Source organism: Centropristis striata, chromosome 17, assembly GCF_030273125.1.
Source record: "Centropristis striata isolate RG_2023a ecotype Rhode Island chromosome 17, C.striata_1.0, whole genome shotgun sequence".
Classification (NCBI taxonomy): Eukaryota; Metazoa; Chordata; class Actinopteri; order Perciformes; family Serranidae; genus Centropristis; species Centropristis striata.
Window position 1 is genome coordinate 2,811,362 of NC_081533.1, and position 25,588 is coordinate 2,836,949.

A 25,588-nucleotide genomic window follows, 5' to 3' on the forward strand; every position below is an offset into this window, starting at 1 on the left:
GGGCTGTGTGTTGTGTCTGAGTCAGTGTGAAAAGCAGTGGGAGGAGAGAAGACGGAGAACATGCAGAGAGAAGACGGACAGAAAAGTCTTCAGGACATCAGTGACTCAGCTGTGAAATATATTAAAATATCATGAAATATGGCTTTATGTAGAACAGCTTTGCCTTTCACAGTCATTTGAACTTTGCAACGACAGCTCAGACTTTAATATCCATAATCAGTGAGTCTGTATTCAGTCATATAACTCAATCCATTATGTCAAAAACCAACTTTTAGCAACGCTCTTTTGTTAAGTTTATGAAGGGCAAATATAATTGAGATTTTTTTTTTATTTTTATGCTAAAGTCTCATTAATAAGGAACCAAAATAAGTTAATTTAACCTTTTATATTTTTTTTTATTCTGAAATTAACACAATTTTATGGAGCCCCTAAAGTTCCAAAAAGTATATTTTAGAAATCTTATTTGCACAAGATGATTCAACAATTTTTTCATTTTTTATGCTGAGCTCAGCTTATTTTTATGGAGCCCATGAAGACCCGAAAAGTTTTTTTTCTCTCTCTCTCTTCAAATGTATTTATCTTATCTTTTTAATTATTAACTTTTTTAATATTTTGTTTTATTTTTTATTCTGAGGCCATCTGATATTTTTGGAGCCCCTATAGTCACAAAATCTGATTTTTATTATCTTGTTTGCACAAGTTAATTTACTTATTTATTTATTTTTATTCTGAAATCAATATTTTTGTAATAAGGAGCCTCTACAGTCCCAAAATTTTAACTTATTTTTATTCATACAGTTGAGTAGAGTTGATTGTCTAAAACAAGACAGAACCAAATTTACAAAATCAATAAAAAAAAATAAAAAAAGTAATAACAAATACTTATGAATTGTAATACTAAAAAAACCAACTGAAATAAAAACATTGCTACAAAATTGCCTCCAAAGACAAAACAAGAATAAATAAAGACACAATAAAAAAAAAGACTAAAAAGAAAATATCAGCATTCAAATATCTGTCCTCCAGTAAGAATGTCAAAGACTCCACTACCCACAATGCCCTGCAGGGAGACACAGGGACATGTGGGAGTTTCTTATACATATTTTTTTGTTCTCATTATCCTGATGAAGTCCCGGAGAGGCCTCCTGTCTCCGCCTCCGTCACGGCGATGACCCCGACCGGTGGCTCCGCCTCCACGACCACCGCCACGCTCCCGCCCCCCTACGACCCCGTGGGCGTGCGAAATGCAGAAGACGACTACCTGTGGCTGTCACACTGCCAGAGTCACATCAGGTAAACAAACACACACACAAACACACACACACACACGTTCTTGTACTTCTAGCTTTGTGAGGACCCTTCTTTGACAAATGCATTCTCAAGCCCCTAACCGCAAACTAAACCTGATTTATAACCTGAAACTCAAAACCAAGTCTTGAGGGCCCCACACACCGCCCTGACGGGACCCAACGGGACCCGACGCTGACGAGTTCTTGTCCGACGATTTCTGTCGCCTCTCATCGGACACAGTCGGGTGAAAAAAAGCAGTGAAACACGTCGTCATGACAACTGCCAACCACACGGCAGCCTGTACGTTCTGCGCTTGTGCGAGATGCAATAAGTCTCCCTAACAACGGGTGGCGCTAGTCTCGTGACTGTAATCCAAAACATGAAAACAGGAAACGACGTAACGGAGCAACCATAGAAGTAACCATGGAGATTAAAAACTAAAAAAATTAAGCTTGTTATTGGTTTTGGGACTACGTTTTGGAAAACAAAGCTTCATTGCAAAATGGTTGCGTTGTCTGCTCTCGGACTCGTTCGTTTATGTTTACTCTCGTCACTTACGCCCCTCCCACACACCGCGCTGATTCGCTAGAGCCCCGCCAATCAGATCCGCCCATAGCGAGCACACAGCCAATCAGAGGACCCGACGAGTCTACTCTCCCGACGGCCGACGCTCCCCGACGCAGATGAACACACCAAACAGACGCATACCCGAAGAAGTGAAATGTCCTCACTTTTCAAAAAGTCCTCACTTGGTTGGTTTCAAACCTTTCATGGTCCTCACTATGTGGCTTGTACAAGAACGTACACACACAGAAAGTCAAATACAGGTAACAAGACTTCATATTGGTATATGAAACTGTTATCAGTCTCTTTATATGAATAATTTGATAAATCTGAAGCCTCAATTCTCGAAAAATAAATAGAAAAGACAAAACAAAAACAAAAAGTAAATGTACAGTAGCACCAACATTCAGAGTCAAAACAGCCTTTACAAACATTATAAACCCTCATACACTTTACATGCAAAAATTCATTTTATTTCTGTTTTAATCTCTAATCTCAAGTGACGACCAGCTAATAAAACATCCAAAGCAACTAATCAAAGTACAAGAATAGTGCAATCAATGGATGTACAGAATTATAAAGTTGAATTGTGAGTAAAGTCAAACCAGCCAAAGCGAACTCGTCTGCACTCAGTTTCAGGTTCAGACGTGTTGAAAGAGTTAAAGGATTAGAGGATCACACCCACTGATTCAACAAGGGTTCATTTATGGAATTATTTGTTGATTTATTTTTATTTTGGCAGCTCCAGTTCTTCAAAATAGGACAATAAAAACAGCCTTCTACCAAATAATCATTGTTTCTTTATGACTTTCTGTGAATTGAGCTCTTGTTTTGTCTCCAGGCCTCCTTTAGGCTTTCACAGTCATCTGAACTTTGTCTTGGTTTTGTAACGATAACTCAGACTTTAATATCCATAATCAGTGAGTCTGTAGTCATATAACTTAATCCATTTTGTCGGGAAAAACCTTTTATCAAAGCTATTTTGTTACGTTTATTGAGGGTAAATGTAATTGGGGATTTTTTATTTTTGTGCTAAAGTCAACTCATTTCTAAGGGACCAAAGTGTTGATTTTTTAAATTTTTTGTAAAAATATTTTTTCAAATCCTGTTTGCACAAGTTAATTCAACATTTTTTATTATTTTTATGGAGCCTATAAAGACCAAAAAGTGTTTTTTTTCCCTTTCAAATATATTTATTTATCCTGTTTGCACATGTTGCTTGTACAACATTTTTCTGTGGATTGATCTCTTGTTTTGTCTCCAGGCCTCCTTTAGGTTCCTCCACCTCTCTTGAAACCGACTACAACGACAACCTCTACCCTCCTCCCTCCGCCACCTCCTCCTCCTCCTCCTCTTCCTCCTCTCCGTCCCTCCTTCCCAACGGCCTCCCGCTCCCATCCTCCTCCTCCTCCTCTTCCTCCTCCGGCTTCAGGACCGCCCCCTGGTCCATGTCGTCGGTGGCGGGCCCGTTCAGCCAGTCTCTGGACGCCAGCGCCACCTTGGACCACCAGAGACGAGCCGGCAAACCGCGCTGCCACCCCTCCCCCCACCCCAGGAAGCACTCGCTGGACTTCCACCTTCGCCCCGTGGCCATCCCTCTCAGCGACGACACGCACGCTGCTGTGCACGCCGCCGTGCACGCTGCTGTGCACGCTCACTCCTACACCAACAGCGGCTACCAAATCCCTCGCCCGGTGCAATCACGACCCCCTCGCCGCCCCTCCTCCACCCCCAGCGTGGACTCCCTCACCCAGGCGGAGCTCCACGCCTCCACCCCGACGCCCCCTCCGCGCCCGCCCAAGCCCCAAGCTGTCGCAGCCCAGGGAGAGGGCTCGGCAGGGGGCACGGGGACCGCCATGCTCCCCCGGTCCTCGGAGGAGGGCGGGCTGCCGAGGAGCAACACGATGACCACGCCAGGACGCTCACACACGGGTAAGAAGAGTCTGCTAGAGCAGTGGTTCCAAACCTTCTTCTTGAGGGACACACAATTTATAAATCTCATAAATCTGTGCATTTTTTTCTTGTAGATTTGCCACTTTAATCTCCTAAACTTTTTTCTCAAAATATTACCCTCCTTCCTTGGGTCTGTATGTTTTTTTTAATACATTCTGACAGTAGGTAATAGGTAATTTTATCTAGGGTTGAAATTCGGAATTTACAAGTATTTCAATTAGTGTCCTATTAAGGGTTAAACTCATAAGAAAAATATTTATTGAAGTCAGAAATCAAGTGAGAAGTAAAGGATTTTCCTATTGACTGATATACAATCTGACTTAGTTTTTCAACCAGCGGAGTCGCCCCCTGCTGGCCATTTAGTGCAAGTTTAAGGCACATCTGCACGTCTTCAACTTAATAAAAAAAAAAAAAGATTTAAAGTGTCAGTTTGGGAGTTTAAGTGCTGCTGGTAGGAAGAACAATTTCTTAAATGTGGAGAGGAAAGGGGAAATTGGATGCATAAGATCCAGCAGAAGACAGATTTGAGTCCCCACATTTTTTTAGGTAAAGCAGCCTCCAAATCAGAACTGAAGTATTTTAAGTATTTTGGCCACCAGGGGGCGTAAGAACAAATACACATATAATTCACATATTATTGTTTAAAATGTGTTCTATTTTCTTTTGGAGTCATGTTAGCTTCTATCTGAGTCCCATATCTCCTGACAAAAAGGAAAAAACATGGTGGTATTTGTGGTGTAAATCAGTAGCAATGTATAAATAAATAATATGAAGTTCTAGTGGCTAGTGAAGCCGTTCGTCACTCTGAGCCAGCAGAGAGTTTTAAACCTGCCACCTCAGCGGAGTTAAAGCAGCTTTATTGTGCAGAACTGGCAGCTCGGGTGGGTTTTATCCTCACAGCTGAGACGATTTGTGCCTGATTGCACCATAATTAGATTCAGTAATAAGACGAGAACTTTGCCCCCTGACAGCACAAAGAGTTTTTTTTCTTTTTCTGACAAATTCTCCTTTTCTGTTCTTTCACGGTGGAGTCCCAGCTGCTTAAGAACATATTAAGGACAACAGTCTCTGCATTCATGCAGGCTCGGACTTGATGCTTTTGTGCACAAATGTTTGCTTTCATCGGGTTGATCTACACTCAGATCTTGTCACGCTCTGTTTCCACTCCAAACAGTGTTAAACACATGAGGGATTTCGCACTGTAATAGTGGTTACTATGCTGAATATGCAGGTCCTTCACCGTGCACAATTATGTAACATTTAAAGGCATACTATGCAGGAACTAGGGCCTACTGGTTGTCAAACTTGGCCTCTCCAGTTCATTGAAACAAACCTCAAAGTGTCTGCCTTCTGTGTAGCTTCGTGCCCAAAGACTGACACCTAGAAATATTCCAAACAAAGCAAAAGCAAAAGAAAATATGGATTATTACATCCACCAAATGTGTAATGTTTCCGGTTTGGTTTCTCTGTGCGTGATTTTCATGAAACTTGGTGGAATGTTGCAGCACTAGCTAAGAAAGAACCTTTTTAAATTTGGAGCAGATCTGCAGTATTGGGTGGATGCACCCATTATTTTTCAGTTTTGTTAATATTGCAAGATCGAGCATTTGTGCTGCATTCATGTGTTATCGTAACAATCAGAAAAATGAGCTCCCAATCGGGAAAACGGCACATGAAGTTGGATCAAATACCCAGAAAGTCTGCAAAGATATCGGTGCACATTTCCTTTGCTCTTCGTTGTCAACGTGTTGCTAAAGCGCTCAATAAGATACAACATTTCTTCTCAGTAGCATCATTTCGACTTCCCAACTCAGGAAATGGGACCATCCAAGTACAGTTTTTGTAGTTTTGGTAGTCTATTGGTTGCACTTTTTTCGTTTGAATGAGTTTGTACGCCACAAAAGAAGCAATAGCCAGCAGGCAGTTAGCGTAGCTTAGCATTTAGATTACCAGCCTGGCTTGTTACATTTCCTTTTTTGTCCTGGGTCAACAAACAAGACGAAACATGTGAATCTGTGTTTCAGGTTGTGAGTCGTTTTACGTCCCTCGCTCGCTGTCCGACAGAGCGAGCATGTTTGAGTTCAGCGAGAGCTTCAACAGCTACTTTGTGAGTTAAAAAAGAAACATATTCCATGTCTTTAAAGTATTATTAAATCTCTGTATCGTTTTAAAATGTTCCTCTCTCTCTCTCTCTCTCTCTCAGTTTAACAAAGGCATGGTACCTCTGGGCAGTGTTTGCTCTGAAGATGATGACGTGGATGAAAACTATGTTCCCATGAGTGCAGCGACCACGGAGCCTCCTGTGGCACCGAGGTTAGTCAGAAGATATGTTAAAAATGTGATTTATTCAGGTAAAAACGTCTTTTTTTGTGTCATTATGCTTCCATAACAAATCATCTTTCCAACTACTGGAAAGAAAACATCTAAAATACTAAGAATGGGGAAAAAATGGATCCTTTAAGGCAGGGGTGTCAAACTCTGGCCCGCGGGCCAAATTTGGCGATACCAAATTGTTATATAATTATTGTACAATAAAAGCTGACCTGCCGGTATTATACAGCGCATTTACTGCTAATACTATGTAATACTAATACTACTATAAAATGTCACTGGTCTGTTGGACTTGAACAATACAAAACAATATTTTTGTTGCTTAAGCTTATGTATTCAGTCATTATTCAATGGTATACTAAAAATCCATGTGAAAAAAATTACTTCTCATTGTTCTCAGGTCAAATATTTATATGCGATTAAAATGTGATTAATTTCTATTAATTAATTACAAAGCCTCTAATTAATTAGATTTTTATTTTTAATCGAGTCCCGGCCCTAATATATATATATATATATATATATATATATATATATATATATATATATATATATATATATATATATATATATATATATATATATATATATATATATATATATACAGTATATATATATATATATATATATATATATTCCCCTTTTGTTCACATTTGACATTGTTTTTGGAAATTTTGCTCATATAGTCTCTCAAAGTGTATGATTTAACTTTTACACATGGTCTAGTGTGGAAAAAGTAAACAAAAATTAAAATACAGATCACCAAGTGTTTAAATGTATAAGAAACATTACTGCATATCTACAGAATGATATAAAAGCCTTTGGTAAGCACCGCCAGAGTTCCTAATCTCCTCTTCTCTTGATCCAGGGTTCCTCCAGCAGCTCCGTCCGACTCGTCTCTCCACCTCCAAGACAACTACGTCCCCATGACGCCGCTCACGCCGTCCCATCCCCTTCACTCTGCGCCTTCTGCAGGCGACCTGGCGTCCCTGGGGAGGCAGGTCCCCCCGCCCGCCCACATGGGTTTCCGTAACTCCCCGTTGACTCCCGTCGCCCCCGCCACCCCGCCGCTCCGCAGGAACACCGTAAACGCCCCGAAGGTGGAGGACATGCCTCCTCCGATCCACCGCAACCTGAAGCCACAACGCAGAGGTGAGGAGGAGCTTTTTAATGACTTTACATAGACTGTATATGAATCATGGACGCAAGTCACCGTGATGTCACTCGTTGGTTTGTGGCCTGTTTGAGGCATCAGGTTCAGCGTTACACTCGTTGCCATCTTGTTTCTGATACGGGGACACAAAATGACCAAAAAATTACACAAAATGACCAAAAAATTACAAAAAATGACCAATAACTGTCACAAAATGACCAATAACTGACACAAAATGACCAAAAAATGACACAAAATCACCCAAAAATGACACAAAAAGACCAAAAAATTACACAAAATGACCAAAAAATTATACAAAATGACCAAACAATCTGTAGTGCATCTATAAGTGCAGGTCCATTCCCCTGCGGATACGGGGATCAGAGCAAATTTAATTTAAATGTTTGTTACTGACCTCAGAAAACTGAGCAGCGACTCCTTGGAGTGTCTGTTAGTCCAACCAAACGCTGAACAAGACATTTAATGAACAAAACCTTCAGATAATACGTCATTAAGTCAAAATACAGTGAAAGGCTCAAAGTTATGAGACCAAACCTCTAAAATTCCTTTTTCATATCTATATAACGTTATATATATTATATATATATTATATATAACTTTATTGACACGTTGCCGTGGATTCTCTTTCAGAACAAACAAATCCAGGACTTTCACCCAGGAGATGTAAAAGAAAAAAACAGCGTAAAAATGACCAAAAGACACAAAATAAAACAAAAAGAAAGATGTAAAAAGATCAAAAAACATGAATGACAAAAAAAGACATAAAACCACATTAAATTAAACAATAAACCTTAAATGTTTCCCAGCAGAACACCCCGGAAGACATTTAAAAAAACGAGGTGTAAAATGACAAAAAAAAGACGAGCCAGACGACCAACAAAAAATGTAAAATTACATTAAATGGCCAAGAAAATATGTGAAATTACAAAAAGAGACCCTAAATTATCAAAAACATGCACAAAGTTACCAAAAAACATGTTAAAAATACATCAAAATATGTCAAAAAAAGACATAAAATTACCAAAAATTACAAACGTCGCTAAACGTCCTTTTTTTATATCTATATAACGTTATATATAACTTTATTGACACGTCGCCGTGGATACGCATTGTTCTGCTTCTCTCCTGATGATGGCTCGCCTTGTGAGTGACCTGTCAATCAAAGGTAGCCCCGCCCCAAATCATACGATTCTTTATCTTCTATTTTCTTCTAAATGGGGCCATTATTTACACTATTAACATCAGATTGTCTTGAAGAACATTTTTTACTAGTGATTGAGACCATAGTGTTGTCCTGAAAAACCTTTCTGAGGTAATAAATCAAGTGAGAAGTTTTCTCATTTTCCATTGAAATGAATGGACCAAAATGCTTCTGCAGCCAAACTTATCGCCCCCTGCAGGAATTTTCGATTGAATGCAGCTTAAGGCACTTCCTGGTTTGCCTCCCTGCTCAGACCCGGAGGTTGCTGCCTGTGACTTTATCATCTCTGTCAAACCCCAGAGGCACTCAGAGGAAGCATTTCATTTGATTTAACATTTAGTTTTGGACAGTTAGGGAAATATATGTTCTAAGAAATATCCTTGAAGTGAATCTGAAGGATGCTATTGTTCATTTTGAGAACAATGTCATGTGTTTCTACTCGATGTTATTACATTAATGCAGTCACTGGAACATCTAAACCATCACATTACATTATTTTAACCAATTATGTGGTGATCTGTCAAGCATATATTGTTAATCTGCTGTCCAAATTTTGCCTCTTTCTGTTTTTCTAATTTTTTTAGTCGGTCATGTGGCTCTATAATAAGTTGTCTGACTGTACACTTTAATAAACAGAGGTAACAAATATAAAATCCCATGTATTTAATTGCTGTTGTGCAGCCTTCCTGACTCTCTGCTCTCTGATTCTGCAGGAGTTTGTGTCGGTCCGTCGGCAGAGAGAACAGATGCTCAGACTGCTGCAGAAACCTCACACAAGACAAGAGGTACAAACTATTCATCTCTCCAAAAATTAGAGTGTTTTTTTATAATCACTGCACAATTAACTGAAATGTATCAAATCGCAGGAAGGAGCAATATTGTTAAAGGCAAAATATGTGTCACAATACTGTCTGAAAGACAAATCTTTGTCTATAGACTTAAGAAAAAAAAATCTTAGTTTGGTACAGATCCTCGGAAAAATCCCACCAGGATTAATTAAATATAATTTTCAATACAAATGGGAGTAATGATGCTTAGATTATCAATAAGTAATCAGCAATATCAGTCATTTTTATCACTTATTTTCTAAATTGTTCAGCCGGGATACACAAGCTAAAAAAATATTGGATTATTTAAAATTATTTACATCCAACTCTGGTTTTTATTCTAGTGTGACTGTATTTTATTTGTGTCTTCTGTGTTTAGCGTAACAATTTTGGTCATTTTGTGTCTTTTGTTGTGTCATTTTGTGTCTTCTATGTTTTTTTTTTGGTCATTTTGTCTGCCCATTTGTTTCTTTTTCCGTCATTTTGTGTCTTTTTTAGTCATTTTGTCTTTTTTGGTTATTTTGCGTCTCTTGTTGTCTTTTTTTAGTCATTTTGTGTCTTTTTCAGTCATTTTGTGTCTTCTATGGTTTTTTTTTTGGTCATTTTGTCTGCCCATTTGTTTCTTTTTCCGTCATTTTGTGTCTTTTTTAGTCATTTTGTCTTTTTCAGTCATTTTGTGTCTTCTGTGTTTTATTTAGTCATTTTGTGTATTTTTTTGGTCATTTTGTGTCTTCTGATTTTTTTGGTCATTTTGTCTGCTCATTTGTTTCTTTTTTGGTCATTTTGTGTATTTTTTTGTCCTTTAGTCCAGTAGTGCAAAGGAATCAAATCTAACATAAAAGAGGGTTCCATCCAGTTCTATCATTTTATACCAAATCTATTTGAGCTTGTCTCCAGTTTTACTTGGTATATCATCATCAAACTGAAACTGGCCTCATGGAGTTTACAGCCAGAACTTTAGAGGTAAATTTACAGTAGGGCTCCACGCTGCTTTGTTTTCTAGTCTGGATTTATTTGGAGCTTTTGGACACTCCAGAGGCTTAATATGTTGTTGTTTTTACGGGTAAAGTGTGACATATATGTGGTTTCTGTTCTGGTTTCTTCTCTCATGCTGTTTGTTCTTCTTCTCACTTTCTCTCTCCACCTCTTCCTCCGTGTCGCTCTCTGTTAGTCATTTCTGGTCTCTCCTGTTCGCCTTCGGCCTCTTTTTAACCTTTAATTATTTACCTGCTTCCACTTTGCCCGACACGCTGCGTTACACAGAGCTCGTATAGAGCCGCAGCTTATAGAAACATCTCATCAAATATGAGTCGACGTTTCACGGCGAGGAAGCTGCTCCTGCAAACACTTTCATGTGTTATTACCTCTCCAGAGCTTTTATTTTAAAGCATTAAAAGCCTCATTAGATTTTTTTGTCTTTCAGAGTAGTGGGCTCAGTTTAAAAACTATAGGCAACATGAAACTTTTTTCTTTTTGGGAGTTTAAGCAAGTTTCAAAACAAGCACTGCAATCTTAAAGAGTCCCTTTGACCTCAAGATATCTGAATGAAAATGTGTTTTTTGCCTTTTTTTTTTCCAAATATTTCTGTATACTGGGGTCCCTAAATATGGAGGATGGTCCCTGCAAAAGTTAAAAATGAATTTAATAAATTACTATGCCATTATCGTACGAAATATAGTATTAAAAATACATGTAGGCATAAATTAATTGTTAAAAAGTGTGCTTTACATCTTTATTTATTTACCTTTGTATTTATTCCCCTATTTGTTTATTTTATTATTTTTTTTATTATTTTTAGTGTTTTTAATGAGCTGTATATTTTTGTAATTGATTTATTTTTTGTGAATATTTTTTTAATTATTATTTTTTCCATCTATTTCTAAATAATTTCTCTGATATATCTGTATACATTTTTAAATGTATTTATTTTTTCATTTATTTCTATTTTTCATTTATTTCTATACTATATTTCATTTTACATATTTACGTATTTATCTATTTGTATTAAATCATTTTGTTGTATTTATTTTTTCATTAATTTTTATTAAATTTGTTTTTGACATTTATTTATTTCTATATTATTTTCCCTTTTAATTATTTATGCATGTATTTATTATTTTATCCGTATGCATTTCTTATTTATTTATTTAGTCTTTTATTTTTTATTTTTTCATTTATTGTTATATTAGTTTCCCTTTTTTTGATGTCTTTATTTATCTGTATTAATTTATAATTTTATTAATTTAATTTCCATTTGTTTTTATCTTATTTTCCCTTTACTTTAACCTCCCTATTTATTTCCGTAAACTTATTTATTCATGTATTATTCCTCTGTACATTTCTTTATGCATTTCTTTTTCATTATGCAAATAAAAGGTAAATAATAAAACTGTTCATCTCTCTCTCTCCCAGTGAAACCAGCTCCTCTGGACATCACGTCAGTGCAGGACTGGCAGGAAGTCCCGCCCCCTGTCCGCTCACCTGTCACTCGAACCTTCACGCGAGAGTAAGTGTGTGTAAATGTGTGTGTGTGATGTTTTATTGCTGCATCGACAGAAAATAACTTTAATATTTGATGTGAACGACAGATGATGTGTAAATAACTGAGCAGCTGAACTTTGCTGCCCCCATGTGGTGCTGCAGGGCTACTGCAGGCTAAATATATTTATATGCATTTTATTGTTATCTATTACTCTGCAAATTGATCGATTTATCATTTTGCTGTGTGTCACATCCCAAAAAAATTATGAAATTAAAATACATTTGTAAGAGCCCAAATTAACAGTCATAAACCTAAAATATTACATTAACCCTTTGATGCACAACATGGTCTAACGTAACCCGACTTAGTTTTTATATTCTATATTTTTGCAATAAATTAATATCATCATTCAGTATTGCAGGTTTTCCTCCAATAACTTGTTTTTGATCATCATACATCCTAATTTTTTTTTTCATTTCTTACTTTTTAAATAAACCCATGTTGTGCATTAGAAGGTGTTTATATGTTTTGCATCAAAGGGTTAAATATATAGGTAATACTGAAAGAAATTCAAATAAATTGAAATAAATTCACTGTTGCAGGTTTAAAATGTATTCATGGTGGTGTGTGTGTGTGTGTGTGTGTGTGTGTGTGTGTCAGTCCGTCCAGCCGTCGGTCAGTGAGGCCGACCTCGGCTCACAGCTCGTCTCCTTCCTCCGACTCTGATGACACTGATGACAGCTACGTTGCCATGACAACAACCTCCAACCTCAGCTTCAGCGCCGGGGAGTCGGTAAGACTCTGCTTCCTTCTCTCCTTTCCTTCCTTTCCCTCCTTCATTACTTTTTTGGGGTTATTTTGACTCCTTTTCATTCTGTTTGTTTATAAACCGCTCGTCGTTTTTTTTTTTTCAGCACAACCTCACCTACATGACCTGGTCATTTCTTCATTTTGAACACAAAAGAACACACCAAAAACAGACAAAAATTGACAAAAAACACATTAAAAATACATAAAAAAAACACAAAAAAAACATGAAAACACTTACTTGTTTACAAAAACACACATAAAACACACAAAAGACAAAAAACACATATAAAACACACAAAAACACACATAAAACACACAAAAAGACCAAAAAACACATCAGAAACAAACTTTTTTTTTTTTTAAAACACACATGAAATGCACACAAAAACATACATAAAAAACACACAAACAGATGAAAAACACATATAAAACACACATAAAACAAAAAATACACAACACAAAATACAAAAAAAACACAAAAATCACAAAAAAACATTAAACATAAATTACATTAAAATGCTGAATGGACACTGCAGAATTTGAAAATATCTGCAAAAAAAAAATATATATATATATATATATATATATCGACCAAATATATAAATGTGCACAGGGAATCAAAAAAATATGAACTTTGTATTAAAAAATATTATTATTTGCCTCTGAAAAAAACAATTAAATAATTTCAACAATATTATTTTTAACTTAAATTAACATTTATTTAACACTATTGTTGTCGTCAGTGCATTATTCTAATTTAAAATATATATATATATCAACTAAATAAATGTCCATAGGGAATTGTCCATAAGTAACGTTTTTACTTTGTAAAAAACACTAATGTTGTTTTTTTTGCCTCTGAATTTTAAAATATATGTTTATTTTAACTTGAATGACCATTTATTTAACTGTTGTGCATTTTATAAAGAAATATCAATAATGTATAAAACAAATATAATAGCTAAATACAAATGTTGTATACAAAAAGATTTTGCCTATTTAATAAAGTTAGCAGTATTTCTGAACTTAAATTAACATTTATTTAACACAGTTATTGTTGTTTTGTGTGTGTGTGTGTATGTGTGTGTGTGTGTGTGTGTGTGTGTGTGTGTGTTTGTGTGTGTGTGTTTGTGTAGTCTCTGAGGCTGATGCTGCACCGGGCCTCAGAGGGCGGAGTCAGCAGCCCGTTGCTACGGCGAGCCAAGAGTGACAAACAGGTGGAGTACCTGGACCTGGACCTGCACACGGGGCGGTCGACACCCACCAGACAGGTGACACCTCTCTCTCTCTCTCTCTCTCTCTCTCTCTCTCTCTCTCTCTCTCTCTCTCTCTCTCTCTCTCTCTCTCTCTCTCGCTCTCTCCCTTTTAACACTATAAACGTGTATTAACACAATGTGCCACTGGAACAGGACAATATATCATAGATATTTCATAAGAAAATCAGCGTTCACCGTTTCCAGCTTAAATAGTCATTTACCACATTAACAATCTCTAGACTGTATATATATATATATATATATCTACATATATCGATAGATAGATAGATAGATGGACGGACGGACGGACGGACGGACGGACGGACAGACAGACAGATGGATATATAGATTATAGATAGGATTAGTCTAAAAAAGTATAAGCAACCATTCAAGTGAGTGTTTTGCCACTAGAGGGCGCCAAGTCAACACAAAATAATGTCAACACTACCTTCAAAGTTAAACTTTTTTGTGTCATTTTGTGTCTTTTAATAATTTTGTTTCTTTTTGGTAATTCTGTGTCTTTTTTAAGTAATTTCGTTTTTTCTGTCATTTTTTGTCTTTGTTTTTGGTCATTTTGTGTCTTTTTAAGTAATTTTGTGTATTTTCTTCTGTCATTTTGTGTCTTTTTTTTAGTAATTTATTATTTTTTCTGTCATGTTGTCTCTTTTTTTTAGTAATTTTGTGTCTTTTTCTGTCATTTTGTGTCTTTTTCAAGTACTTTAGTTTTTCATTTTACGTCTTTTTTTGGTCACTTTGATACTGCCTCCAGCGGTAATCTGAGTTTGAGAGCCCTGCTCTAGAGCCAGACAGTCAGACATCTTGAAGCGAAGGGTAAAAGGAGTCCTGTTTACGGTTCATATCAGTGGATTCCTCACAGTTCCGTCTCTCACCAGTTTCTTCTCTCATCTCGCCGTAACCAGAAACGCTGCACGGCAGAAGGCGGAGGCGACGGCGAGCTTGGCGGAGCAGGCGAGGAGCGTGCACGTGGGGGGCGCACACGTGTGGACTACGTGGTGGTGGACCCCAAGAGGACCAAGGCCCTGAGGAACACCAGAGAAGCATGGCATGATGGGAGGATGTCCACGGAGAAGGAGAAGTGCTAGAGACAGACACACACTGTTTAGAAACCAGAACTGTTGTTTCATTTCACTTCCCATTACTTTAAAAACTCTAATCACTGTTTGATTCTGCTGCAGTAGGAATATGTCAGAAACACCAGCTGTACTGTGTGAGAAATTACTCATAAAGTTCAGTTTCTCAAGTTAAAACACATATTTTGCAAAGTTCAGTTTTTGTTTTAGCACGGTGAAGATGGTTCTACATCAACATATTTCAGGTAACATTCTCTTAAATCCAGCTTCCATTAGTCAGGAAAACTGTTTTTTGGGAGAATTTTGATGAACTAGATTCCTCCAGAGCATCTTTGCCTCAAGAAATGTAAAAAATATAAAAGATTTAGAGCTGTACTGTTTAATCACCATGTTTTCTTTACTGAAATACAGTGGATGAATCCAATAACAAATCAGAATAATTATCTGTGATAATTTTGTCATGTAATCATTCATGTGCAGTGAATGAACGTGTCAAATCAGAACAGTGTAACAGCGAATAAATGAATAAACACACGTCAGTCTGTTTTATCGTGTTTTTATCTTTTGTCACATGAGCAGCTTAAACATCCAGTTCCTCTTGTCATTAATGGTCAGAGACGTGTGACTCAAGCCATTATAGACGGTCAGGGGATCAAAACTGTTTGATTCATCCTGTGGGGTAATTTAAAAGCTATTTAGCTCCATTTTACAGATAAAAATCTAAGTAAATGAGTAAAGAGTAGGGTCGAAATGATGTTTCTGCAAACAATGTAGAAAAGATAAGGTAGCATGAACAAAAAAGAAAGAAAAGTGTAAATGACAAGGCAAAAACAGGGCAAAGACAAGGAAAAAATAGTACAAAGACTAGGCTAAACACAAAACCGAAACCCTGCAAAGACTTGGCTAAAATGATATAAAACATTGACAAAATAAGAACAGCCAATGTGAAGGGAAGAGTGTGCAATAAAAGCGGTTGCACGGTGGATGCAGTGCTTGTTGAAGAGATCCATAATGAATTAGAGGGAGTCATAAACAGTGTAAAGACTTGGATAAATCAATGCAAAAATAGCACAAAGACTAGGCTAAAAGCTGTGCAAAAAAAGTGCAAAGACTCGGCTAAAAGCTGTGCAAAAACAGTGCAAATACTAGGCTAAATTGTGTGCAAAAATAGCAGAAAGACGAGGCTAAAAGCATGCAAAAAACGTGCAAAGACTCGGCTAAAATGTGTGCAAAAATAGCACAAAGACGAGGCCAACAGCATGCAAAAACCGTGCAAAGACGAGGCTAAAAGGTGTGCAAAAACAGTGCAAATACTAGGCTAAAATGTGTGCAAAAATAGCACAAAGACTAGGCTAAAAGCATGCAAAAAAACATGCAAAGACTAGGCTAAAAGCTGTGCAAAAACAGTGCAAATACTAGGCTAAAATGTGTGCAAAAATAGCACAAAGACAAGGCTAAAAGCATGCAAGAAAAGGTGCAAAGACTCGGCTAAAAGCATGCAAAAAACGTGCAAATACTAGGCTAAAATGTGTGCAAAAAATAGCACAAAGACGAGGCTAAAAGCATGCAAAAAACGTGAAAAGACTCGGCTAAAAGCATGCAAAAACAGTGCAAATACTAGGCTAAAATGTGTGCAAAAATAGCACAAAGAGGAGGCTAAAAGCATGCAAAAAACGTGCAAAGACTCGGCTAAAAGCATGCCAAAAATGTGCAAAGACTCGGCTAAAAGCTGTGCAAAAACAGTGCAAATACTCGGCTAAAATGTGTGCAAAAATAGCACAAAGACGAGGCTAAAAGCATGCAAAAACTGTGCAAAGATGAGGCTAAAAGCTGAGCAAAAACAGTGCAAATACTAGGCTAAAATGTGTGCAAAAATAGCAAAAAGATGAGGCTAAAAGCATGCAAGAAAAGGTGCAAAGACTCGGCTAAAAGCATGCAAAAAACGTGCAAATACTCGGCTAAAGGCTTTGCAAAAACAGTGCAAATACTAGGCTCAAATGTGTGCAAAAATAGCACAGACTAGGCTAAAAGCATGCAAAAATGTGCAAAGACTCGGCTAAAAGCATGCAAAAAATGTGCAAAGACTTGGCTAAAAGCTGTGCAAAAACAGTGCAAATACTAGGCTAAAATGTGTGCAAAAAATAGCACAAAGACGAGGCTAAAAGCATGCAAAAAACGTCCAAAGACTCGGCTAAAAGCATGCGAAAACAGTGCAAATACTAGGCTAAAATGTGTGCAAAAACAGCACAAAGAGGAGGCTAAAAGCATGCAAAAAACGTGCAAAGACTCGGCTAAAAGCATGCAAAAAATGTGCAAAGACTCGGCTTAAGGCTGTGCAAAAACAGTGCAAATACTCGGCTAAAATGTGTGCAAAAATAGCACAAAGACGAGGCTAAAAGCATGCAAAAACCGTGCAAAGACGAGGCTAAAAGCTGTGCAAAAACAGTGCAAATACTAGGCTAAAATGTGTGCAAAAACAGTGCAAATACTAGGCTAAAATGTGTGCAAAAATAGCACAAAGACTCGGCTAAAAGAATGCAAAAACCGTGCAAAGACTCGGCTAAAAGCTGTGCAAAAACAGTGCAAATACTAGGCTAAAATGTGTGCAAAAATAGCACAAAGACTAGGCTAAAAGCATGCAAAAAATGTGCAAAGACTCGGCTAAAAGCTGTGCAAAAACAGTGCAAATACTCGGCTAAAATGTGTGCAAAAATAGCACAAAGACGAGGCTAAAAGCATGCAAAAACTGTGCAAAGACGAGGCTAAAAGCTGTGCAAAAGCAGTGCAAATACTAGGCTAAAATGTGTGCAAAAATAGCACAAAGAGGAGGCTAAAAGCATGCAAGAAAAGGTGCAAAGACTCGGCTAAAAGCAAGCAAAAAACGTGTAAAGACTCGGCTAAAAGCTTTGCAAAAACAGTGCAAATACTAGGCTCAAATGTGTGCAAAAATAGCACATAGACTAAGCTAAAAGCATGCAAAAACCGTGCAAAGATGAGGCTAAAAGCATGCAAAAAATGTGCAAATACTAGGCTAAAAGCTGTGCAAAAACAGTGCAAATACTAGGCTAAAATGTGTGCAAAAATAGCACAAAGACCAGGCTAAAAGCATGCAAAAACCGTGCAAAAACAGTGCAAATACTAGGCTAAAATGTGTGCAAAAATAGCACAAAGACTAGGCTCAAAGCATGCAAAAAATTTGCAAATACTAGGCTAAAAGCATGCAAAAACCGTGCAAAGACTATGCAGTGAAAAATTAGCACAAAAACGAGGCTAAAAACCAGAGCAAAAACAAAGACTATGCTAACACAGTGTGAAGAGTAGGCTAAAAAAAGCAAAAGACATTAAGGCCCCGTTTACACGAGGACGCTTGCGGGTAAAAACGACAAAATATTTTATGGGAAGTGCCTTTCGTTTAGACGGTGACGGCGTTTTTGGGGCTTAAAGACGCAAAAATCTGAAACCACCTTCCAAAGTGGAAAAGTTAAATACGCTCCGCCGTAGCGTGTCGGTCTACACTGACAAGACACAAAACTCTGCTCAGATCTGCTCACGTCACGTATGTGTTTACGTCAAATACATGCTCCAGTACAGGAAAATAAACAAACGTGGGATTGTTTCCATGCGTCGGACCTTCAAGCTGCTCTGGCAGCTCTAATAGACTTACAGGAGTCTTTCCACCAAATGTACAGGATATGTACAGATAGTATTAGTGAACAGAGAAGGATCTGGAATTACCTCCATCACATTTTGGATGCAGCAATTGGTCGGAGGCGAGCCAGACGGCTGTGAACGAGACCTGGGAGATCTAGTGATGGTGGAGAACTTTGTGGAAGGAGTAGCTGATGAAAATGTGTGGCGTGAAAACTTCTGCATGCCCAAAGATGCTCTTATGGCTTTAAGTGATGCCGCCTGGCATGCATACAATCGAATTTCACACACTTTTGCGTCACCGTATGCAGCAGATTTCCTCCCAAAAACGCTCGTCTAAACGAGGAATGAGGAAAGTGAAGACGCGACGCCACTTTTGCGTCTTCTGTTCAGACCGTCCTCGTGTAAACGTAGCCTAAGTGTTGAGAATAATTTTGGTTTTAATTAGTCATTTAATTCCATAATACAGGGTTGTGACGTTATGAGTGACAGCTGTCTGACTCACAACTGGCAGGTTTTTGTGTGGACACTAAATACTACAGCTCCAGTTGTAAGGGAAAGATGGCAGCACCAGGGTGGATGAGGCCTGTTGTACAGTCTAGTCTGTTTGTGATTAGACTCTTGGGTATGGGTTGAGAGAGACTAATTCAAACCAGACCTGAGCAACTACAGTGTTGAAGCTGACTGATACCGTATGTGAAAGTGCCTTTCCCTTCCCCCCTTCTCTTATCTATCTATTCTAGTTTCACTGTGTTCATCTGTTAACATCTGGAATCCATGAGGCTGAAAAAGGAAGCTAAAGCTGCAGCCTCACACGCCCTTCAGGAGGAGGTGTTCAGGTCCATGGAAACCCTGGAACAGTGCTCCGTCATTCCTCCAGAGCTTTCTTCTTTTGTTCCTTGTTGAGGGAAACTTACTTCCCTATCTCAATACAGAATGAGGCGACTTCTCACTCGGTTTATGACCCCTTCTTGCAGCAACATTATGTTCTCAACCGCTAGTTTCAAGTCTTCTTCAAGACAATATGATGTTAGAGAAATTTAGCCGAAAACAACAAGTTCTCCAACATAAACGGCAGAAGAGGTCGTAGTGACCGTGACGTCACCCGTTGGTTTGTGGACTGCCCTTGAAAGCATCGTCGCCATCTTGTTTCCGATACAGGAAGCATGACCATATGTGGTCACGGTGAACCGTGTGAACACGGTGGTTGCCTCCACAGAAACCGCCAAAAACCTTGGCGTAACTCTTGACAACCAACTGTCCTTCTCAACAAACATCACCGCCACCACCAGATCTTGCAGATTCTTGCTGCATAACATCAGGAGAATCCGCCCGTTTCTCACCCAGAAGGCAGCTCAGGTCCTGGTCCAGGCTCTGGTCATCTCACGCCTGGACTACTGCAACTCCCTCATGGCAGATCTGCCTGCCAAAGCCATCCGACCTCTACAACTCATCCAGAATGCAGCTGCTCGATTGGTCTTCAATCTTCCCAAATTTTCACACACAACACCCCTCCTCCGCTCCCTCCACTGGCTACCGGTGGCTGCGCGGACTCTGCTGCTAACGGTTCAGGTCCTACTTACATCCAGGACCTTGTCAAACTCTACACCCCTGCCCGTCCTCTCCGCTCTGCATCAGCCAAACAGCTGGCGACTCCCACCCTGCGTGGGTCAACTTCCCTCAAAACCTCCTCCAGACTTTTCTCTGTCTTGGCTCCCAAATGGTGGAACGAGCTCCCCACCGACATCAGGACCTCAGATAGCCTGGACATCTTCCGCCGCAGGCTGAAGACCTATCTCTTCCAACAATACCTCGGTTAAGTCATGGTCATCTAACATATATATATATATATATATATAAATTAAAAAAAGCTCTTATTCTCTTCTTTTCTTCTTTAACATATAACACTCCTGTAGCGATGACAGTTAGCTCTTAAAGTTATGTACTTACTTGATTCCTATAGTCTAAGTCTAATACCATCAGGTTGAATGCACTTATTGTAAGTCGCTTTGGACAAAAGCGTCTGCTAAATGACATTTAATATAATGTAATGTGGAGTGTGGAGGAGGAGAGGGATCTGATCACTGACTACAGCCTCTCTACACCTCAACCTGACTGACTCATGTTAGATTAACTGGAGCATTAACTGATGCTAGTTTAAATGTTGGTTACTGACCTCAGAAAACTGAGCAGCGACTCCTTGGAGTGTCTGTTAGTCCAACCTAACGCTGAACAAGACAGTGAAAGGCTCAAAGTTATGAGACCAAACCACTAAACCTCCTTTTTATATCTATATAACGTTATATATAACTTTATTGACACGTTGCCGTGGATACGCGTTGTTCTGCTTCTCTCCTGATGATGGCTCGCCTTGTCAGTGACCTGTCAATCAAAGGTAGCCGCGCCCCAAATCATATGATTCTTTATCTTCTATTTTCTTCTAAATGGGGCCATTATTTACACTATTAACATCAGATTGTTTTGAAGGAGATTTTTTACTAGTGATCAAGACCATAGTGTTGTCCTAGAAAACATTTCTGAGGAAATAAATCGAGTAAGAAATTTTCTCATTTTGCATTGAAATGAATGGACAGAATTAAGGCTAAAGGCACTTCCTGGTTTGCCTCCCCGCTCAGACCCGGAGGTTGCCGCCTGGTTTGCACTGTAATGTCATTTAAAAAAATATGTTGATGAAATGAGTTTCACTTCATGGGACCAACATAGCAGAGCCTAACTGGAAAAGTGCAACATCATCATGATCTACTTTATTTGTCACTTGGAAACAGGAACATTTGCTTTGCTCACAAAGAACTCACACAATGTAAATCCAGTAAGACACACCAGCTAACCAACAGTCATGAAGAAAACAGAGATGGCAGCATGTAGCTAGACAAAGTGCAATGTCATACTACATTGCTTTTTCACTCAGGTTACTTTCACCTTCACATGAGCTGCTTGTTAGAACTTCTTAACACTTGTTCACTGTGTTTTTCCATCAAATAAAAAAAAATACAAGTAAAGGAAGAACTTCCACAACCTAACACGTATGAGCAGCATTTAGAAAACATTAATTAACCCACAACACACACGAACATCCGCCTGACGACATGTTCGTCATCAAGTTGACAGCACATGTGTGCAGTGGTGGAAGAAGTATTCAGATCCCTTACTGACTGTATTTTTGGTCAATTTGTGTCTATGTCTATTTTGTGTCCTTTTTGGTAATTTTTACATTTATTTTTTGTCATTTTGTGTCTTTTTTTACAGTTATGTTTTGTCATTTTGTGTCTTTTTTGGTCATTTTGTGTCTTTTGTTCATCATAAAGTTGACAGCACATGTGTGCAGTGGTTGAATAAGTATTCAGATCCTTTACTGCAGTAAAAGTACTAATACCACACTGTGAAATTACTCCACTACAAGTAAAAGTCCTGCATTCAAAACTTACAGAAGTAAAAGTACAGAAGTATCAGCATCAAAATGTACTTAAAGTATCAAAAGTAAAAGTACTCGTTATGCAGAATGAACCAACTCAGACTGTTTTATATATTCTAAATATATTATTAGATTATTTGTAATGATGCATTTATGTAAGCAGCATTTACATTTTGTAAAGACAGGGCTCATTTTAACTACTTAATGTACTGTTATGAGGTTTAATTAAAAAAAAATATCTCATTACTTTAAATTAATCGTGTTTTTTATGTTAATTTTTAACCTGACAAGTAACTAAAGCTGTCAGCTAAATGTAGTGGAGTAGAAGAATACATTTAAATTCTGGTTCAAAGTGAAAGTATAAAGTTGAATTCATCACCAGGGCTCAGAGGTTAGAAACACATGAGTCATCTGAAGGTTCCAGTAATAGAAATGCAACACTAGACTATGCTGAGTGCCATTTTTTAATGCATGTAATTGTCATGTGTATCAAGATAAGGTGCTCCACTGCGGTCATGGATTGCATCTCAAGTTGAGTACCTAATGATCTCCAGATGCTCCAAGGCTTTATGGCTCAGCAGATCCTGGACATTGATAAAGTCTTCGTCAGCGGATGTCGATGACGAAGTATCTTTCAAATTCAGCCGTTCGAGGATACTTGACTGTTTCTCTGATTCTACTGAGGAAATGTATGTACAGGTACAACTCAAAAAATTATAAGAAAAAATTACAAGTTTATGTATAATGTATGACTTTCACTTTCTGAAAATCCCCCAGAAAATGGTCTACAGCAAACTCTAAACAAACACCCTCCCACCTGGTGATAAACTAGCCTGGGTATACCCAGACTGCCTTGCGCGCTCGAATTTGATTTCGAACCTCCAGGCAGTCTGGAAACGAGGCGATTATCTTAGCCCTGTTTTAGGGATCCAATCACAGAGCGGGGAGGGACGGTGAGACGATGACGCGTACTACTCGGCACTTGGGATCCAACATGGCTGCTGCGGACGCGAAACTCTCTTTAGCTGTAGATGGTGTTTTAAATAGTTTAGAGCGAAAGTTGAAAGGCGAAAGGTCTCTCGGCAGCTCCGCTGTCCCCCGGCTGGTAGCGAGATCACCGGTAGCGGGGCTATTAGCGCCGCACGGGCGGTTTCTGCGGCTCGTTGCGCCGAGCCGGTGAGACCGCCGGTCACCGCCGGTGATCTCGCTCCGAATCGGGGGACAGCGGAGCCCCCAGAGACCCGCAGCAGCTTGTTTATTGCCCATAAAATCAGTGGATGTGTGTGGCTGAATGACATGAGGGGGAATAAAGCGTGAAAATAAATAATCTTGCAGAAAGTGAGAACTGGAGAAGCAAAGCAGCAGCAACACTCTCTCACAGACACACACACACAACAAACATCCATCTCTGTTGCTCTACTACGTCATCTGGTATAACTGATCTGATTGGCTAAGAGCTACCTACAGACGCTTTGATAGACATTCTAAGCGTCCAATAAACGGCTCTGGAGGATCGTAAACCACACCTCCTCTACGGAGAAATGCATTGAAGGTGTCCAGACCTAATCTCCAATGAGATTTGGTCTGGTGTTAGCCAGGCTAGTGATAAACTGGAACAAAATACCAAATTTACAAAAACTTTTACAAATAATCGAGCACAAAACGGTACATATATATATATATATATATATATATATATATATATATATATATATATATATATATATATATATATATATATATATTTATACGTATATATACACTACTGGTCAAAAGTTTTACAACACTCCAACTTTTCCAGGATTTTAATGAAATGATGTAGTTGAATGTCTCAATGTACACTGAAATTAATGCATATAGCAAATAAACAATTGAAGTTAAAAAAATAAATCATAGAATCAATTTAGAAAGGAAAATGTGTTCTAAACTGTTGACTCATGGAAGTAGCACCTTAACAGATAGAACAGCTGAACACACAAATCAAATATTCTTCAGAAAGTTCTTCCCAGTTGGGATACCTGTAGGAATTGTAGCAACTTTCAAGGCTTGATCAACCTCCGTTGCTGCAGAACTGCTTTAAGTTTTTAACCCATTTCTTGTTCCCTGAAAAAGGCCTTTGGGTATAAGAAATATAGAAGAAATATAGAAATGTAAATTATTTGTCAGTTTTGGTTAAACTTAAATTTTTTTATTTACCTCTGGCAGTTCAACACTTACCTTTGTACGCTTTCTAGCTGTTCATTGGACTTGAACTGCTTTAATTTCAATCAAAAACTGGGAAAATTGGGGTGTTCTAAAACTTTTGACCCGTAATATATATATACATATATATATATATATATATATATTGCAAATTACCCTTCCTCCTTTGTGTTTCCTTCTATTTGAGCGTCAAACTGGATTTCCCCGGCTGATTACATCAAGAGCACGCCCATATATGTACATATATTGGAGCATATAAGGAGAGTAAAGCCTGAGTGAGGGAGCATTCATCAACATGCTGACACTCTGAGGACATCTGAGTTCACACTGAGGAGAGCTGACTCTGCTGGTGAGGCTTGATCATAATTATACTCTTGATAATAACCAAAATTATTATCAATAAAACCATGTTAAATGTCTCGATATCAGCTCTATAATTCAACTCTTATCAGATAGTTTTGTTGTTATCATTATATTTGTCCAAACAAATGAACCTTTAGTTGAACCAGACATTAAAATGAACAAGGAACTGAAGAAAACAAGGTGGTCTAATGATTTTTTTTCCATGACTGTATTTTTGGTCAATTTGTGTCTATATTTTGATAATTTTGTGTCTGTTTTTGGCAATTTTTACATTTATTTTTGTCCATTTTGTGTCTTTTTTTGATCATTTTTATATCTACAGTGATGGAAACATTCTTGATAATAACCAAAATCATTATCAAGAAAACCATGTTAAATGTCTAGATATCAGCTCTTAAATTAAACTCGTATCAGCTATTTTGGTGAGTATTTTGATGCTTCAAGTACATTTTGACTGTAGTGGAGTAACCCTGCAGTGTGGTATTAGTACTTTTACTGCAGTAAAGGATCAGAATACTTGTGTACCCGACCACCAGCCATGATAGCGTCTTTCTTCTTCACAGTGAGAAGACGATGACTCTTCATCAGATGATCTGCAGCTTCCTGCTGCTGCTCAGCCTCCACGCCTGTGTCTGTGGTGAGTCCACAACTTCACTTTATTTTACTCTTTCTAAGGAAAGTTAAAGTCTTTCTGCCACTCAGAGCTGCTGCTTCTTCTGTTAACCCTTTATCAGGCAAAGAACTATATTTGGTAACTTCAGGTAATATTTTGAGAAAAAAAAGCAAATTTACTAGATTAAACTGGCAAATCTACAAGAAAAAAAGTAGGAAAAAAGCAACTTTTTTCACCCAGATTCATCACTTTAAATCTCATAAATCTGCACTTTTTTTCTCGTAGATTTGCCACTTTAGTCTCATAAACTTTTTTACCATTAATTTGAGATTTTTTGGTCACAAATTTTA

At 38.1% G+C, this 25,588-nt stretch overlaps 2 protein-coding genes across 2 annotated transcripts in view; both read left to right on the plus strand.

The window, feature by feature from the left end:
- LOC131989476 (GRB2-associated-binding protein 1-like) overlaps window positions 1–15,308 on the plus strand; it is a 26,893-nt gene extending 11,585 nt beyond the window's left edge. Inside the window, exons 4-13 of the mRNA XM_059354711.1 lie at window positions 1,131–1,293; window positions 3,119–3,786; window positions 5,832–5,914; window positions 6,011–6,120; window positions 7,007–7,290; window positions 9,227–9,298; window positions 11,753–11,846; window positions 12,483–12,615; window positions 13,769–13,903; window positions 14,809–15,308. Of these exons, the coding sequence (XP_059210694.1) occupies window positions 1,131–1,293; window positions 3,119–3,786; window positions 5,832–5,914; window positions 6,011–6,120; window positions 7,007–7,290; window positions 9,227–9,298; window positions 11,753–11,846; window positions 12,483–12,615; window positions 13,769–13,903; window positions 14,809–14,991 (1,925 nt within the window). The 3' untranslated portion in view covers window positions 14,992–15,308. The remainder of the gene's footprint in view (window positions 1–1,130; window positions 1,294–3,118; window positions 3,787–5,831; window positions 5,915–6,010; window positions 6,121–7,006; window positions 7,291–9,226; window positions 9,299–11,752; window positions 11,847–12,482; window positions 12,616–13,768; window positions 13,904–14,808) is intronic.
- Window positions 1–25,588, plus strand: part of LOC131990124 (zinc finger protein 721-like) — a 463,174-nt gene that overhangs the window by 218,484 nt on the left and 219,102 nt on the right. The window lies entirely within an intron of this gene.